Source organism: Hypanus sabinus, chromosome 25 (assembly GCF_030144855.1).
Source record: "Hypanus sabinus isolate sHypSab1 chromosome 25, sHypSab1.hap1, whole genome shotgun sequence".
Classification (NCBI taxonomy): Eukaryota; Metazoa; Chordata; class Chondrichthyes; order Myliobatiformes; family Dasyatidae; genus Hypanus; species Hypanus sabinus.
In genome coordinates, this window is record NC_082730.1 from 38,659,088 (window position 1) to 38,677,402 (window position 18,315).

At 41.1% G+C, this 18,315-nt stretch overlaps 1 protein-coding gene across 1 annotated transcript in view; it reads right to left on the reverse strand.

Moving 5' to 3' along the window:
* The window catches only part of LOC132381178 (leucine-rich repeat-containing G-protein coupled receptor 6), a 317,117-nt gene that overhangs the window by 118,928 nt on the left and 179,874 nt on the right, over nucleotides 1-18,315 (reverse strand). The window contains exon 4 of the mRNA XM_059950470.1: nucleotides 4,314-4,385. Within this exon, the coding sequence (XP_059806453.1) occupies nucleotides 4,314-4,385 (72 nt within the window). The remainder of the gene's footprint in view (nucleotides 1-4,313; nucleotides 4,386-18,315) is intronic.

Sequence of the window (18,315 nt, forward strand, 5' to 3'; positions counted from 1 at the left end):
TATAATATAAATAACACTGTTGTACTTCAGAAAAGCACCTGTTGGGATTGATTCAGGATAGGCGTCATCCCAGAGTAAGGAAACTGGAGCTTTGTGTATGTGTGTTCCGTACATTGGTTACTACAATGTTATGTTGGCAGACAGCTAAGCAACTGTTAACTTTCAGTTAACAATAAACAGGTTAAAGGTAAAACTTGAAAGATTATATTGCCGATACTATGCAGCTGAAGTGGCAACTGTTGGAAAAGGAATTGGTTTATTATTGTCACATGTGCCGAGATACAGTGAAAGCTTTTCTCACGTTCTGCTCATACAGAACAAATCTTTGCACAGTGCATTGTGGCAAAACAATGAAGTGCAGAGGGAAGTGCAGAACAGTTAAACAGTAAGGTGCAAGAAGATAGCAAGGTAGATTGAGAGGTCCAGAGTCTATCTTATACTAGGAAAGCATTTGATGTCTTAAAACAGTGGCGTAGAAGCCTGGGTATGTGTTTTCAGGCTTTAGTTTCTTTTGCTTGATGGGAAATTAGAGAAGAGGGAATGTCTGGGTGGGTGAGGTATTTCATTATATTGGCTGAAGTAGCAAGAAGTATAGGCAATGCTAGCAGAGAGGAGACTGGCTTCAATGAAGTGCTGTGCTGCGTCCGCAACTCTCCGAGGTTTCTTCAGGTCAATAGCTGGGCCGTTGCAATTTCAAAGTCTATTTGCTTTAAGTTATCTACCTAAATATGGGTAGTCTGACATTGCAGATTTGGTGCTGAGTTAATGATGCTTTAGACCGGGTTTCCCCACCTTAGGACCATGGACCCCTCGTTTAATGGTAACGATCCGTGACCAAGGTTGGGAATGCTTGCTTTAGACAGATCTGTGCTTTTATTATTTTAATAGGTAAATTATTTGAGTTGGCTTTCCTAAGTTTTGGTAGTAGCATTGGTACAGCGGTTACTGCGCAATTGTCTTTGCAAAACTGAATCAACCTTCGCATTTTGCTTTGCTTTAAAACCAGTAAGTAGGACATACCATGATCCATCTAACTTCTCTGGAAACTTGACTAACAGATATTTTGCCTCTTTCTGGGAAAGAGCAATAAGTTGAATCCAAAAATAAAAACTGAAAAAAATGAACCCCAGGGCATTAATTAAGATAACAAGCATTTTGTTTTCCATAGGTAAAGCAAGCTTAGCTTGATTTTCTAGTACTGTCTTTTTTTGCCACAATTAGCAGCCTGCTAACAGGTACAGGCTTAACGTTGCATGCATTAACCAGTATATGAAAACTTGCACATGTTTTTTCCACAGCTGGTGACTTTTTTTAATCCTGGCGTTAAACTGAAAAAATGAATTCCACAAATTCTGCTGAAGTCAATGTATTTGCTAAAAACGATTCAGCCACTGGCTTCCCAACACTAACTAGAATTAACAGAAATGATGTTGATAGTGGGGGTGGGAGAGGAGTGTGAAAGTTTGTTTACTTGCACTAATCTATAAATGAAGGTTTCCTGGCATTGCAGGGTGTCTGGGGTCCAGCAGATCTAGAGAGTACAGCCTTGGATGGATGAGAGATAATGGGGGGCAGTAGAGACATGGAAAATTTGATGCAATCCAGGATGAAGTATTGTATTGTGAATACCTGATTGTCCCTGAAGTGTTCACCAATGGGTTCTCCCAGTACAACCTAGTTCAAGTTTCTCTGTAATTCTCCAAAAGGGGACGTTAATATTGCACACAATGTTAGGGGTGCCATGGTAGCGTAGGAATTATCATGACAAGATTACAGCTCGGGGCATCGGAGTTTGCAGTTCAATTCCAGTGCTGTCTGGAAGTATGTACTTCCCTTGACTGCATGGGTTTCATCCAGGTGCTTTGGTTTCCTTCTGCAGTCCAAAGTTTAGTAGACCATTTGGTCGTTGTAAACTGTCCTGTGATAAGGGTAGGGTTAAGTAGGCAGGTTGCCAGGTGGTGTGGGTTGTTGGGCCGAAAGGGACTGTTCCACATTGTATCGCTAAATTAATCAATAAGTATAAATGTCACCTCAGCCTTGTGTCATGGATACAAAAGTGATAGTGCAGTGGTTAGCCAGTGTAATTACAGCTTGGGACGTCAGAGTTCGGAGTTCAATTCAGGAGCCATCTGTAAGGAGTTTGTATATTTTCTCCGTGACCATGTGGGTTTCCTCCGGGTGCTCCAGTTTCCTCCCACAGTCCAAAGACACACTGGTTAGTAGATTATTTAGTCATTGTAAATTGTCCTGTGATTAGGCTAGGGTTAAGTAGGTGGGTTAGTAGGTCAATTGGTCATTGTAAGTAGTCCTGGGGTTGATGGGTGGGGTGGAGAGAGTAGGGTTCTTGGGCAGCATGGCTTGTTGGCCGGAAGGGCCAGTTCTGTGCCGTGTCTCTAAGTAAAGATTTATACTTGGATATGTAGTGTCAAACTTTTGGACTGTACAAAACCTGGAAGTGGTCATTAGCATATTTCTTTTAGGAAACAAACATTATTGTATTGAATAACATTTTTTAAAACTCCACCTCAATTCACTGTTTGACAATAATATTCCCAGCACCTTGTAAATTTCTGTTGCCTGTTTTCTGCCGGGTATACTAACCAATCTTCTGGAACCTATAGTGCATTCGAAGGAATTTAAAAAAAAAAAAATTTTTTTTTAAATTTCCTTAATGGAGGAACTTGCAATCCTCACTGATGGGTAAATTGGAAGACAATCTGTATTGCTCCGGTAATGTTAACCTGTATTGTGAACTGAATAATTTAAAGATGTCTGTACTGTACACTGGATGGGGAGTAACTGTGGTGAGATTCAACTGACCGGAAAAATATGAACAGAATGAATAGTTTGCGATGATCATTGCCAGTTCAACATGAAAATTCCTGGGAAGTTTGTGCAGCCATCAATACAGCAATTATAATGTAGGTATTTTGTGTAATTCAGTCATTTCAAGGTTAATGGACTGAACAGGTAACATCAGTTTATTGGTAGATCAGGACTAAACTTCTTTCAAAATCAAGCCATATTAACACTTGCCTTGGTGACACAGATTCAAATATAAAAATCAGGTGTTTCCAACTGATAAATGCACAACTTGAAATCCAATGAAAACGCTTACTTCAAATGGTTGAGCACAGAGCCTCCACTTTTGTATTCACCATCCTCTTAAGATCTGAATGAAAAATTGTCATTCAGCTTTGAACACAAAGACATTACTGTTTTTTATAAGGAAAAGATAACCAAGGCCCATCACAAATGGGTTAAAATGAAGGAGGTAGGAGACAAAACAAAGTTCATTGTAGTTCATTGCTTGATGTGGGTATTGTTATCTGCAACTTGGATTTTACATTCATTCTTATCTGATTTTGGAAGTACTGTCCTTGAATGGTATCAAGTGTAATGAAGGCAATGTTTGTTTATTGAGCATGTGAATGTTATCCAATTTTCTTGTCTGGATACAGTCTCCTGTTACATGAAAAGCTTTCCTTAATTGCAAATTAACCAAAATAGCACCTCTTCATTGTATCTTCTGATGCTGTAATTTAAAACTAGTGATCTACAATGAATGTTTGGTCATCTACTCAAATAAAGGTGTTTCCTTCATTCTTTTTGTACACAATATTCTTTCTATAAAACATAATGCAAATGCATGAAAGTTCATAAGAGTAGGTGTGGTGTAATTTTGTAAGCTTAGAGCAATTTTCTTGGGAACATAACTGAGAATGTAAAAAGCAAATAATTGAAAAGTTTGCCAATTGTTTGTCAATTAAGATTGTTTGCCAATTGTTTGTCAATTAAGAGACTATAAAATTGCTTAGGAATTGAAGGCAGTTTATTTTTCCATAAATATAAAATTCCTCATTGTATAAATATAATTGCATTTTGGTTTTAAAGATGATATGAATTTAGAAGTCTCAATATTGTAATGCCAAAGTTGTTAAATATTTGAGGCTGTGCTTTTCATAAGCTCAAGTTGTTATTCATTCAGTTTCTTGCCCTTAGCAAACATTATCAATTAAGATGATGCAGTATCAAATGTTTCAGATCATTATGTTCATATAAAATCAGCAAAAGCCTCATCGTTAGTATAGAATATTTTTCCTATGCTCTGCACAAGTTATATTATTGCAAAGCTTAGGGCAAATTATAAACTCATCTAAAAACATGGCCATCCTTCAAAATACAGCAAGTGTCAGTTTTGAATCAATGTGAATATGTCATTGTTAATGAGATGAGATTTGAAGTGAACGTTTCAGAATGCAGATACTATTGACTTCCGATAATGAATGAATATGCAGTTATTGACAACTTACAGTGACTGGAGGTTGGGTAGATCCCACAGTGCTTCACATGGGAGCCTCTTCAGCTGGTTGTTCTGCAACATTCTATTGAAAAGAAATAAAAATTACTTATTTGAAATTTTCAAAGATATTTGACATATAGTTTCACTCAAACTGCTTTTAAGGATGAAAGGTAGTCTTTTGTAACAAATGGGTGTGAGAGTTTTGGCCGCAGGCTGTACTCTCCTCCCAAAATTCGGTTCCATTGAAGTCAGCCTTTATTTATTTATTTATCTTATTTATATATGTATGGGGTCTAATGCCTGTTTTATCGAGTTTTAACCCTTTGACATACTAATTTCTTTGGTATTGTGATTTTGCCTCCTTATGGAATTACGAGGCCCATCAAAAATGGCTTTGCTATGATTCATTTGGCTTATAAGGGAAAATAATACAGAGCTACTGAGACCAGATGGATGGTGGGGTGGAGATATGTCTCTACCAAAGGAGCTGTAAGGCGCTTCTTCCTTACACTAGCCTGCAGGTCACCCTTGAGTAAGGTGTAGCACCTCCTTAGCCCCTTAATCGGGATCATGTGGAGCCATGGAAACAGGTGGGAGATGGTCATATCAGCAGCTTGTGCATGTGCCAAGTCCTGGTTTTGTGACCACTGACACCGGACAGATAATCTCTGAAGCATATTGATAATGGCTGGCATCGCATATCGTGTAAAGAGACTGCTCAGAAGAAGGAAATGGAAAACCACTTCTGCTGAAATTTTGCCAAGAACAATTGTGTTCATGGAAAGGCCATGATTGCCCAGGTCATAGAACATGGCATATAACCAGCAAAAGAACATCAACCAGAAAGACTTCAAGTTCAGTTTATTTTATGTGCCAAGTCAAATAAGCTGAGGCAGAGATTGGCAGACAAACAATGAACTTGTCCTCTTGGCTAAGCAGAGAAAAGAACAAAACTGAATTGGGTTGTTAATCATGATTGCTAAAAATTCTGAAGTTTGGAGAAGAAAGTTTATGCAGAAGGTGGCGAGTATAGGGAATGAACTGCCACAGGAAGTGATTGAGGCAGGTTTAGTCATATCAGTTAAGAAGCATTTGGGCAAGTACATGGACAACTGGGATTTAGATGCTTAAATGGATATGGGCTGAGTACAGAATATTGGGACTAGCTTGGTGGGTGCCCTGGTCAGCACGGGTGAGTTGGGCTGAAGGGTCTGTTACTGTGCTCGATCACTCAATTACTCCATAACAAGATGTAGCAAGGTGGAAACGCATAATCTTATCTACAAAATGATGAAAATTGGATGAGTTATTATTGGGCATTCTGTGGAAGAGAGATATGGAGTGAAAACCAGAAAACAGTTTCAAACAGGGAAGTTAAATGTTGCCCCCAAATGCACTTGTGGTGATCTTACTAAGAAAAGTCTGTAGTTAATGACAGAATCTGATTTTCATTCCACTATTTTCTCTGATGATTCTGGCATTCTTCTGCTGATGTTACCTTAAGAAATTGGAAGAACACCCATGGAAAATAGTGGAAAATGTTCATTTCCCTAAGGGGTAATCTTGATTCAGGCATCTCAAATTTTACAGAGATTACATAATTATAACTAATTATTTTCTATTTAAAGGTTAAAATGTATTAAGACATGATTTCCTTTGAACTCTACAAATAATTATAGAGTAATTGCATATCAAAGAACCAGAAACTAGCTCAATATCCAGCTTAGGATATATATTACATTTATTTATTTTAAGTGCAAGTTTTGTCAAAATGGACCAAGCAGAAAAATTGTTTTAATGATAAATGTGGTGCTGTGAGTCATGGAAAGAGTGCTTTGAAGACGATGTTCTTGTGTTCATTTGATGGACATCCATAGAACTAATCCATTGTGAATTGAACTGGATCTTAACTTAATGAATGCTTTTAGATCAACTTCTCCACCAATAGAAACCATACTACAACTTTGGATCCATTCAAATCCCTAACATTAGGACTTTGACGTTTGCTTTAATATAAACGTAACCTCACACCAACTCCTGTTTGTTGGCCGATGAAGAATCCTTAAAACTCAGCACATGTTTGCACCTACATTTTCTGAATATGCAAATCTTTATAAATGTACATATGTAAAAAAAATAAACCTTGAGACACATTGTCTTGCAGGCATTCACAAGAATACCAAAGAAATAGAATTTACAAAAAAACTGTACATAAACAAAGCAGCAAACAATCAATGTGCAAAAGAAGACAAACTGTGCAAATAAAACATAATTACTGAGAACTGTGATGGATTTGATTCACTATCAACAAAGCCCAAAACTCAAAAGGAGATTTTAAATCTTCTTCGGCATATTTATCTAGGGGTACCCTCACTAAAGGGAGGTTGCATTGTATCCACCTACTCTGCAAGAAGAAGATTACTTCCCTGTCAAGTCCCTAAGGTGAGATCTAGCTGCTAATACCCATTGCCTGAGTGGTGGAGCCCCCTTCCCTACCAAGGAGGAGATACTTCCAGGTAATTAAATAGTTTAAACATTGTTTATTTCATTTTTATCAATACACATTTAAATTTAGACAACTAGTTCTTAACACTTAAACATTCCCAGAGAATATCTGTCTTATAAAAGATCACTGAATTACAAAGGATTTATAAACTACAAAGGATTCACTCCTGATGAAGGGTTTCAGCCCGAAACGTCATCACTACCTCCTCCCATAGATGCTGTCTGGCTTGCTGAGTTCTGCCAGCATTTTGTGTTTTTTATTTATTTCCAGCATCTGCAGATTCACTCGTGTTGCCAAAGGATTTCCAATGCAGGTTCAAACCTTGCAAATTAAAACAACATGCCAATGAGTTGCAGGCGAACAACTTGTTTGTCACAGCAACTGAAGGTTGCGGAACAAATTCTAGCTCTTGTTTCTTTCTGTCGTTTTCTTTGTCACTCTTTAACAAACCCCAGTGCTTTCTAATCTGTATACTGCTTTGCTACTGCTTGACATTATGTGCACGTGATGTTTTCTAGATACCTTTGTTGTGACAAAGTAATTCACACAAGTAGTGTAGTATTCTGGGGACAGATATCCCAGCTACTTAAAATTAGTGCTGTGCTGGCTGACCCTCTAAGTATACAAATAACTATTGATTGATCATGCTGTGACCACGATGGTGTGCTAAGTGAATTAACTCCATTACTGTGGTGAACTACATATACCTGTCTGGACAGGCCCCCCCCCCCACCCCCCGGCTGACCGCTCCTGTGGCTCCTCCCACAGACCCCAGTATAAAGGCGATTGGAGCCACAAACCCTTCCTCAGTCTCCAGGATGTTGTGTGATGGTCACTTGCTGCTTATGCTTTCTTCCAGCCAATAAAAGCCTACCTTAACCCACGTCTCAGAGTTATTGATGGTGCATCAATTATCTTACATTTAGCTAATGCAGACAAGAAGCCTCAGGGTCACTTCACTTTGCAGCCTATACCTTTTGAGAAGCCAGTCCCTGCTATGGGCCAGTAACCTGTGCTCCGTACACAATGCCATTTGCAAAGCTGTGCTTTGAACTTCAAACTGTTTATTGCTTGTAATTTACATTAAGAACTGGATGCTGCTTTCTGTTGGCTGTATACCAAATAAATATGTCCAATAGTGGTCAGGGCTTTGCCTGTGATGGACTGGGTTGTGTCCAACACTCTTTCTAGCCCTTTTCATTCTTCGGCAAAGCACTTGTTCAACAGTTGGATACTTCCTCTAATTAATCACCAGAAAGGCTGTACCTAATACCTTAAGTGCTCACCACAAATTACATTTCTTGCCCATTGACTCCTTCCATCTTCTTGTGATCTGCCTGAAACAAACATTGTGTAATGTTTGGCACCCAGATAAGCTTCAATTTACAAGTGCAGATTAATGGCAGCAAAGCTCTGCCTTGCCACCATTATGTCAACTTATTTCCATCTCCATAATGTTGGCAATCTCTTTCCCTACCACAGCCTTTCAGGTGGCAAGTTGCTTATCTAAGTTCTATTCTATGTTTGATTAATTTATCTGCATGACTCCATGCCAGTTTAGTTCTGTTTTAGTTTCTGTTACCTTGAAGCAATCTACATGTTGCTATTCGTGTTCTACTATGAGCCAAGTAGTGCCTCTAATGCTATGTGCCCGGAGTGCTGCTCTAACTATTTTTAACTTTGCAAGCACATACTTCTGCCCCTGACACTCTTGGATTCCTAGCATGCTGCTGGTGTCTTCCATAGCAAAGACTGATGCAATATACTTCTTCAGTTCATCCGTCATTTCTTTGTTTCCCATTACTGCCTCTCCAGTGTCATTTTCCAGTGGTCCAATGCTCACACTTGCCTCTCTTTGTGACTAATGGTGTTCTGCTGAGATCTGTCTGGGAACCCTACTCTTCATGAGTTTTATAAATAACTTGGATGAGAAAGTGGAAGAGGATTAGTAAGTTCCAGATGACGCGAAGGTTGGTGGTGTTGTCCATAGTATAGAAGTTTGTCATAGGTTATAATAGGACATTGATAGCATGCAGAGCTTGGCTGAAAATGACAAAAGTAAAAGTGTGATGTGTTACCATTTGGAAAATCAAAGTTGAAGGCAGGATTCTTGGTAGTGCCGAGGAACAGAGAGATCTTGCAGTCCACATCCTTAGATCTCTCAAAGTTGCCATGCAAGGTGATAGGGTAGTTAAGATGGCACTTCATTAGTTGGGGATTGAGTTTGAGAGCCATGAGCTAACGTTGCAGAGTTATAGTACTCTGGTTAGATTACATGTAATATATTGAGTTCGATTCTGGTCGCCTCATTACAGGAAGGTTATGAAATTTTAGAAATGGTGCAGAAGAGATGCTGCCTGGATTAGAGAACATGTCTTATGAGAACAGGTTGAGTGAGTTCGGGCTTTTCTCTTTGGAATGAAGGAAAATGGGTTTGCCACTTAACCTTCTGGTTAGATCATGCCATCATCCTTCCGTCGCAATGTTCTCGGAGGAGGACTACTAACCACATTCCAGGCTGCTGGAGTACATGTTTAGGGTGGGAATGATGCTTGACGTAGTGTGATGAGCAAACCAGGCTGAGATGGGGTCCAGAGTTGACCCCCCTGTGAACTATGCTGCTAACAAGAGAGAGAAGAGGAGTGGGAGGCACCCTGCTGCAGATGCTGATAATGAGAGAGAGAAAGAGAGTGATTTAGTATTAATGCTTCTTCGATAATTGTTTACGTTGTTCCAAGGACGCTTTCTTTGCCTGCTCGTGTGGATTCTTGCTGAGACAGCAAGGTGGGACCTGGTGATGGGCAGGATGGATGGCTGGTACCCCGGCAGGGCAGATAAAAAGCAAGCCTGCTGAGACACAAGCAGACACAGCACGGGACACTGAAAGAGCGTTGTGCACCCACAGGAAGGTGGGGGTTTGGAGGATCAATTCGGGGGAATCGATCAGAGGCTCACGGTGTGTGAAAACAGACCGATGGGGGCTTGTGTGTGTGTCCACCCTCGTCTGGGTGACAGGCTCACCACTGAAGAACGGTCTGGCCTGGAACGGAGGAGTCACAGTCAGTGACTACAACTGCACAACAGAACAAGAAGACAACAGAAGGTTTGCCTGCAACTCTCGCTCTCTCTTGCTCTCTCTCTCTCTCTCTCTCTCTCTCTCTCTCTCTCTCTCTCTCTCTCTCTCTCTCTCTCTCTTTCTCTCTCTCTCCAAAGGTACAACAGCAACTACCTCGACTTAAACTAAACTGAACTGAACTGAACTCTGAACCATCTTAAGACTATTCATTTACCCCTAGACTTCAATAGAGCTTGGTTTTGATTCCCATTTCCACACTTCTGTATATATCATCGCTAACCTGTTTTATATGTATAGTTGCATTTTTATAGTACTGTATTACTTAGTTTACTAATAAACACCTTTAGTTATAGTACCACCAGACTCCAACGTATTATTCCATTTCTGCTGGTTTGATAACCCGATCACGGGGTACGTGACAGTGGCCACCACAAGGATTCGTTGGGGAAGGACCACAGTATATGCTTCCTTCGCTAATGGAGAGGGAGTGGCTGAGTGAAGAAGACTCTCGATGATTGTACCAGCTGAGAGGACCACATGAATGGCAGCAGTCTTATTGGCAATAAGGAATGTAACAGAAGATTGACTATGAATGTAACAATGGAAAGGCATTGCATGATTTATTTTGAATTTTTTTATTACAAATAAAGCTTATATTGATATAAAAATCCCTTAATGCTGTTACAAAAGGGGTATATTTTGGGCGCCTAGCTTTTGAAACATTTACCTGTAATGAATAATCAGTGGTGTTCTGCGTGTTGGGATATTCTGCCATTGAAAATATTTAATTCTGTAAATTAACTTCATCATATTCCAAATGTTAATCAGGTAATTATAGCAATTGAAACTGTAGTTAATCATTTATTGTTATCTTTGCATTGAAAAAGTATAAAACATAAGTGACAGGTGAGTGATATCGTTTGGGATTCCCCTGGACTCTCTCCTAAAGTTTGGTTGTATGAATAAAGACTTACTTACAGCGACAGCTCCCAACTGTAGCTCCTGAATCACTCAATTATAGTCAGTCACAGCAATATCATCTTTTATATTATTGGCTCACTTACCATCAGATTTTACCTTTTTCTAATTATTTAATTTTTAGTTACCTTCTGTTGATTCTTAACAGCTTCCCAATCATCTGCCTTCCCACTAATTTTTGCTAATTTTTTTGCTTTCATGCTGTCCTTGACTTCACTTGATTGTCACAGTTGCCTTATCCTCCCTCACACCATAAGACCTAGAAACAGAATTAGACCATTCGGCCCATTGAGTCAGATCCACCATTCCATCTTGGCTGATTTATTCTCCCTCTTAACCCCATGCTCCTGCCTTCTCCCTGAAATCTTTGATGCTCCTACTGAGCAAGAACCTATCAACCTTCTCTTTACATATTCCCAATGACTTGGCACAACAGCTGTCTGTGGCAATGATTTCCACAGGTTCAGTACCCTCAGGCTAAAGAAATTACTCCTCATCTCTGCTCTGTGGCTTTCCTCTGCTACAGCACCCCCCACCCCCACAACAATATCCAAAGTGATATATCTGATGTTGAATCACAAACAAGAGAAAATCTGCAGATGTTGAAAATCCGAGCAACACACACAAAATGCTGGAGGAACTCAGCAGGCCAGGCAGCATCTACGCAAAAGAGTACAATCAACACTTTCGGCCTGACGAAGGGTTTCGGCCCAAAATGTCAACTGTATACTTTTCCATAGATGCCGCCTGGTCTGCTGAGTTCCTGCAGCATTTTGTGTGTGATACCTGTTGCTGAGGTGAACGGCCACAGGGATACTCTCCCCTGGCTACCTGTCCCCTTTCACCCTCCTGATGGTCATCTAGTTTCTTGTGTTCTGCACTTTGGGTGTAATTACCTCCCTGTATGTCCTGTTGATCAACCCTTCAGCCTCCTGAATGATGGTGAGTTCATCCAGCTCCAGTTCTAATTCCTTCGCATGGTCTGAAAGAAGCTGCAGCTGGATGCACTTCTTGCAGGTGTAGTCATCAGGCACACTGGAGGTTTTCCTGCCATCCCACATACCTCACTGGGAGCATTTCACTATCCTGTTTGGCATCCCCATTGCATAATAAGAAAGAAAGAGAAATTAAACAAAAAGAAAGTCTACTGTACTGACGACCTCTGCCTTAATGAGCCAAAGCCTCAACTCCCCACTCTAACACTGGCCCACTCACACAATTGCCACTCTGCTAAAACCTGACTTCTTTTTATTGATCCTTGCCAGGTGCCTAATCCAATGTCTCCTTGGGAATTGTGGTGCGCAGAAAGTCCTGACTCCCCCCACCCTCTTCTTTCTCCTCTCCTGCTACCCAGTCCAACATCTCCTCAAGAACTGTGGTGCACTGAATGCTTAAGAAAGAAAACTGTGAGCTGTAATTCCCTTTAGCTTCTCTCTTTATGCATTCTAATGGAAACTTCTAAAAATTACATTCTAATTTCCAATCTGCTATCCTCTTTTCTGATTCCTACATATCCTTTGATCCTCCACTGTGTACATGCTCCAGCCCACAATCTTCCTGTTCTGGCTTCAAGTTCATCCTGACCACCATCATCTCACATTGTCTTCAGCTACTGCAGTCATAAGTTCTTGATCTCCTGGGATTAACTTCCCTTTCTTTGTTCAAAATACTTCTTAACACATAACCTCTTTGAGCAGAAGTCAAGCTTTGCTTTGTAATGTTCCAATGGAAGTGTCATGGGACAATTATGTTCCGTTAAAGGGAAGAGGTTCCTTTCTGATCAAATAGCAAAAACAAGTGTCAGAGTATTCGGTACAGAGGGCATTCACCTTTGCCCATTCGTTTCCATGACTGGATATGTGAATGTGAGTATATGGATTACAGATACATTTGTACCTAAATGCGAGCAACTTAACATGAATTTCTCTCCAAAAGCTGGTGTATAATTGAGTTATATTGTTGCTTCAGTGATCCAAAAAGCAGGGATGTAGAAAATTTATTACAAACCCACAAATAATTAAGAGCACAATTCAAAGGTTCTCATCAAAGATCAAATAATTCTGGATTAGAAATTAATCAAAGATTATTGCATTAGAAGTTGTTGTATAAACTTAAAACATCAATCTTTTACAATAGGACTCAATAAGCTATCTTACATCAAACTGCCTGAACTCAGAGTGGTAATAAAAATGATATATGTGCACTGCCAATGTAGGATTGCCAGACAAAGAAAATCTGCAGAGCTTACTTGTTGTATAAAATTGATGGTAATGAATCAAACTGAACCAGTCTTTAGTTTCTATATTAACAACAAATGTTTAAAGAAATTGAAGAATGTACCTTTATGATTACCAGACATAATGAAGCTATCAGAGATGCACCACGTTACTTTAGACTTGGCACTATAGTTTCAGATTATGGATTAATTCCATAATATATTTTAAAATTTCTGATGTTAAGAGGATAAAAAGAATAACATGACTGTATGAATTGCAATATCAATGCATTAAAAATTAGTTTATCTGTCCTTTCTCTGAAGAACTATGGAAGGATTCTTGTATGAATCAAAGTAAGCTCATTAAACAGCTGATTTTTCTGTCTCCTTGGGAACTTCTGCTAATTCCCTCTGTTGCTGAACCAAAAGGATTGCCTGATGACCAAGTACCATGGCAACGGGCAGGGGTTTATTTAGCTGACACAGAAATGAGATAAATAGGAAAACAGAAATTATCCAGGGCAAATTCCCTCTGGGATAGCGAGAGAAAAAGGGATTTACTTTCACTGGACCTATCTTTAGCTCCTCTACATAAATATTTCAGTAATCATTTTTCTTAAGAATGCTTCTTTCTCAGTTGTGGCTTAAGTCTGAAAAGTCTCTGTCTCATTAACTAATGTACAGTAACCAAATCTTTGTTGTAAAAATGTATTTTATTCTCTAACCATTTTGAAGGTCTCATGATCAAAGAGTTGAAAAGCTCCAGATTTCAGGATCAGAAAGCTGTCTTCCTCCCATTTATTCTTTCATCTTTTCCCTTCCCCTTTGTTTCATTGTATTTTTATTGCTTTCTACAGAGTAGGTAGTTTGTTTTCTTTCCCTATCTTTACTCAGCTCAACCGTAAATCAAAATACTTGAATGGAGCAAAGACAGAGACCTCATTAGAGAACATTCACTTGTTTGCTGTGCTTTCTTTATCCCCCCCCCCCTCCCAGCTTACCCAAAGATGCCGACTTCTGGAATCTTGTAGGCACTTCTGTTAATGCCCCTCCTCCCCTTCTTACCCTGTCCTTGATTTATTTATTTTCCCCCCTTCCTTTTTTCTTTCTCTGCCCATCACTCTTTCTCTGTTCTCCATCTCCCTCTGGTGCTCCCCTCCACTTTTCTTTCTCCCTAGGCCTCCCATCCCATGATCCTTTCCCTTCTCCAGCTCTGTATCCCTTTTGCCAATCACCTTTCCAGATCTTAGCTTCACCCCACCCCTTCCTGTCTTCTCCTATCCTTTTGGATTTCCCCCTCCCCCTCCCACTTCCAAATCTCTTACTATCTTTTCTTTCAGTTAGTCCTGACGAAGGGTCTCGGCCCAAAACGTCGACAGTGCTTCTTCCTTTAGATGCTGCCTGGCCTGCTGCCTTCCACCAGCATTTTGTGTGTGTTTCTTGTAGGCACTCAATGCTTTATCAAAGTGGACACTCTGAACTGATAAAGCTCAATGTTGCAATTTCTATTGAACTTGATCTTTTGTCAGTGACATTTAGTTAGTGGTGAATACATTATTTTGCAGTCCATAATTACCCTCGAAATAAGCCCCTGAAATAAAATAATCAGCACTACTTACACTATTTGTAGGTGTTAAGACACTAAATTAAAACAGAAAATGCTGGAAAAACTGAGCAGGTCAGGAAGAATCCGTAGCAAGAGAACAATCAGTGTTTCAAGTCTGTAACCCTTCAGCAAAACTGATAGACTCTGCTGATTAGATAAACTGGTTCAGGCACCTGAGGATGATAAATTAGAACTCTAACCCCACCCCTCCCCATGCACACACACACACATGTGGTACATGCAGTGAATGATAAAAATTGGAGAGCAACAGATTTCCCTCCCAGAAGAAAGATGGCAAAGTCAGAAAGTTCACTTTGCAATAAATAGGTGCCAGAGGAAATGTGTGTCTTTGTAGGTTCTGATGAAGAATCTAGGCCCAAAACATCAATTGTTCACTTCCCTCCCTAGCTGCCGCCGGGCCTGCTGAGTTCCTCCAGCATTCCACGTGTGTTGCTCTATATCTTCCCTTGTTGTATGAAGTAGATGAGAACACAAGGAGAAGGGTTATCAATCATAAACCATTCCTTAAGAGATTAGTAAGAGACCGAGGCACCTTACAAGCAGAGGTCAAATCTGAACGTCCAACTGAGTTGAATGCCTCCAGGACACTACTTGCTACTGGCCAGGCACAGTTGATCAGGATTTTGCAGTCAGCGATGACCACAGCTGGATCGGCACATAATGATTTATTTGAAACTTATTTTGCAAGAATCTTGATAGTAATTACAGCCAGAATCCTTTTTGGCAAGACAGAAGAATCCAAGCAACACACACAAAATGCTGGAGGAGCTCTGCAGGTCAGGCAGCATCTATGGAAATGAATAAACAGTCAACGTTTCAGGCTGAATCTCTTCATCAGGACTGGAAATGAAGGGGGAAGAAGCCAGAATAAGAAGATGGGGATAGGGGATGGAGTACAATCTAGAAGATAATAGGTGAAGCCAAGTGGTTGGGGAAGGAGATTTCAAGTAAAAAGCTGGGAGGTGATAGGTGGAAAAGGAATCTAGCAGGAGAGGAGAGTAAACCATGGGAGAAAGGGAAAGGAGGGGAAGCACCTGGGGGAGGTGGGAGGCAGGTGAGAAGAGGTAAGAAGGGGACAGTCCCGGGTCATGACAATGGATACTACCTACTCAGTATGATTAGGTCTTCCTCCTGTGGCTCATGTTTGATAAATAATATTTTCAAACCTAGTTTCGGCATATTAAGTTCCTCTATCTGCAGGACACATGATTACAATTCCTAATAATCCCAGTAAACTGTTCGATGAGCTGAAATTTAAACCTTCTCAGATTTTAAATTCATCCAATCTATTAGGCTAATAATGTGAAAACAACGCAACATGCTTTATACACGGTATAATAAAATGGGGCATCAGGCATCATGGGAAATTTATAATTTGGACATACTTCCTGATCTTACAGTGAACAAGGACAGGTGACTTCAGTTTTAAGTAAATCTATTGGAAAATATTTTGTCAAACTAACATAGAATAACAGAATTAATAGTCTAACAAAGCTGAAATTAATCAGAATCAGAACAATCTTTTTGTGCTTTATATAGTTGGGCGCCTGGTTCCTAAGTTTGTCATAGCTGGGGGTGGTAGTGGGGATAAGTTCCCACTACCTATAAAGTGCTCCAAATGGCATGCAACTCTAACAGCCTCTGACAATCAGGTCCAACTCTTGGCCTTCATGTGTGGCTTAGCTACTAGCCTGGCGGAACTGTTTCTACTGACAGGAGAAGGGGCAAAGGTGGACCACTGGTGCCTCAAAACCAGTTGCTTCGGGCAGGTGGGGCTCGTCAGCCTCGGATGGCAGCCCACCGAGGAGAAGGAAAACTCTGATTTTAAACCTCTGCTGCCTTACAGCCAGACCCAATTGTAGGAAAGGCTTTGCGAGTAAACCCTGAGGAAGAAATCCTGAGCTAGGGTCTCTAAGGCAACTACACTCTGGCAACCTCTGCGACGACACCAAGCTGTAACGGTGCTTGCCCTTCCCTTGCACTACATCAGTGACGTGGCGGTGGGGTGGGGGGACCCACTGCATGGGCAACAGCCGGTTCTTCAAATCCTCCCAACCAGGCTTGCACCCTGGAGAGGACACAGTCCACCAGAGGTGCAAATCCATGATCTTCTTACTCCTCCCAATCATCTTGTGCTCTCCCCCATCTTCCTTGGAAACCATTCCCCTTATCCCTTATCCCCTTCCCAACTCACTTTCTCTTTTACCACCACTATTTCCAAAGAAGGAGAGTAATGGCTTTTTGTATACTTTTGCACGTTGTGCCTATTGCACTATGGAGGAACTCAGCATGTCAGGCAGCATCTGTGGAGAGGATTAAAGAATCAACATTTTGGTCCTGGACCCTTAATCAGGACTTGTGAAGAGTCCTGACCAACTGTCCCTCTAACTTTTTTTACAGTTGTGCGGACCAACCATTGCACTGAGCAGGAAATCATTAGATGACCTGAAAACTGTGCAACACTTTATTTTAACATTATATAAAAGGAAACTCCAGCTGTGTGGCAACAAATGTTAGGTGAACGAGAGCAGTTCAGTTACTGCATAGCCACGCACACATGCTGCCTAGAAGGAAGAGTGGTCCTGACTTACTAAGGGTCCCGATGAAAGGTCTTGGCCTGAAATGTCACCTCTCTGTTCCTCTCCATAGGTGCTGCCTCACCTGATGAGAATACCTTGGATGCCAATCTAAGACCTTGTGCTACAGAGTTTTTTTAACAGGCATTTTACAATTCTGAATTTCATTTAACTGATGATTTATAATATTAAAGCATAGTCAGCTACACACCAAATACTGGTAAGTGGGATGAGTATCAATAGGAACCTGATGATTCATGTGATGGAAATGTTGGGTTGAAGGGCCTATTTTGTGTAGCATCACTCTGTGACTCCATCTGTATGGACTTAGTAGAGCTCTTTTGGAAGAGGACAGCGAGGCTTGAGAGGAAGTGCGGCGGTGGCCATTTTCAAATTGTCCAATTGCTTCTCAGATCGGAGTTCTGAGAGGCGGGACTGCGCAGGCGCGTGAAGGAGGCCCGGGAAGATATATAAAGAACGCCGCCTTAAGAAGCGGGCAGCTTCGTTTGTGGGCAGCGGAGTGAGCCGGGCGCAGAGTGTAGGGCTTGGGCTCAGAGGGCTTAGGCGGAAGAGGGCACAGTAGGCTTATCTTTTAGTTCTTGTATTTTCAGTTATTTGGGAGGTATGAGTGTGAGGGCAGCTTGTTGTTCTCGGTGTCGGATGTGGGAGATCCTGGAGTCTCCGAGCCTCCCGGACGTCCACATCTGCGCCAGGTGCGCCGAACTGCAGCTCCTGAGGGACCGAGTTAGGGAACTGGAGCTGCAGCTCGATGACCTTCGCCTGGTCAGGGAGAGTGAGGAGGTGATAGAGAGGAGTTACAGGCAGGTGGTCACTCCGGGACCACGGGAGGCAGATAGGTGGGTTACAGTCAGGAAGGGGAAGAGGCAGGTACTAGAGAGTACCCCAGTGGCTGTACCCCTTGACAATAAGTACTCATGTTTGAGTACTGTTGGGGGGGACAGCCTACCTGGTGGGAGTGACAGTGGCCGAGCATCTGTAGCTCAGAAGGGTAGGGTTAGAAGAAAGAGGTTCAT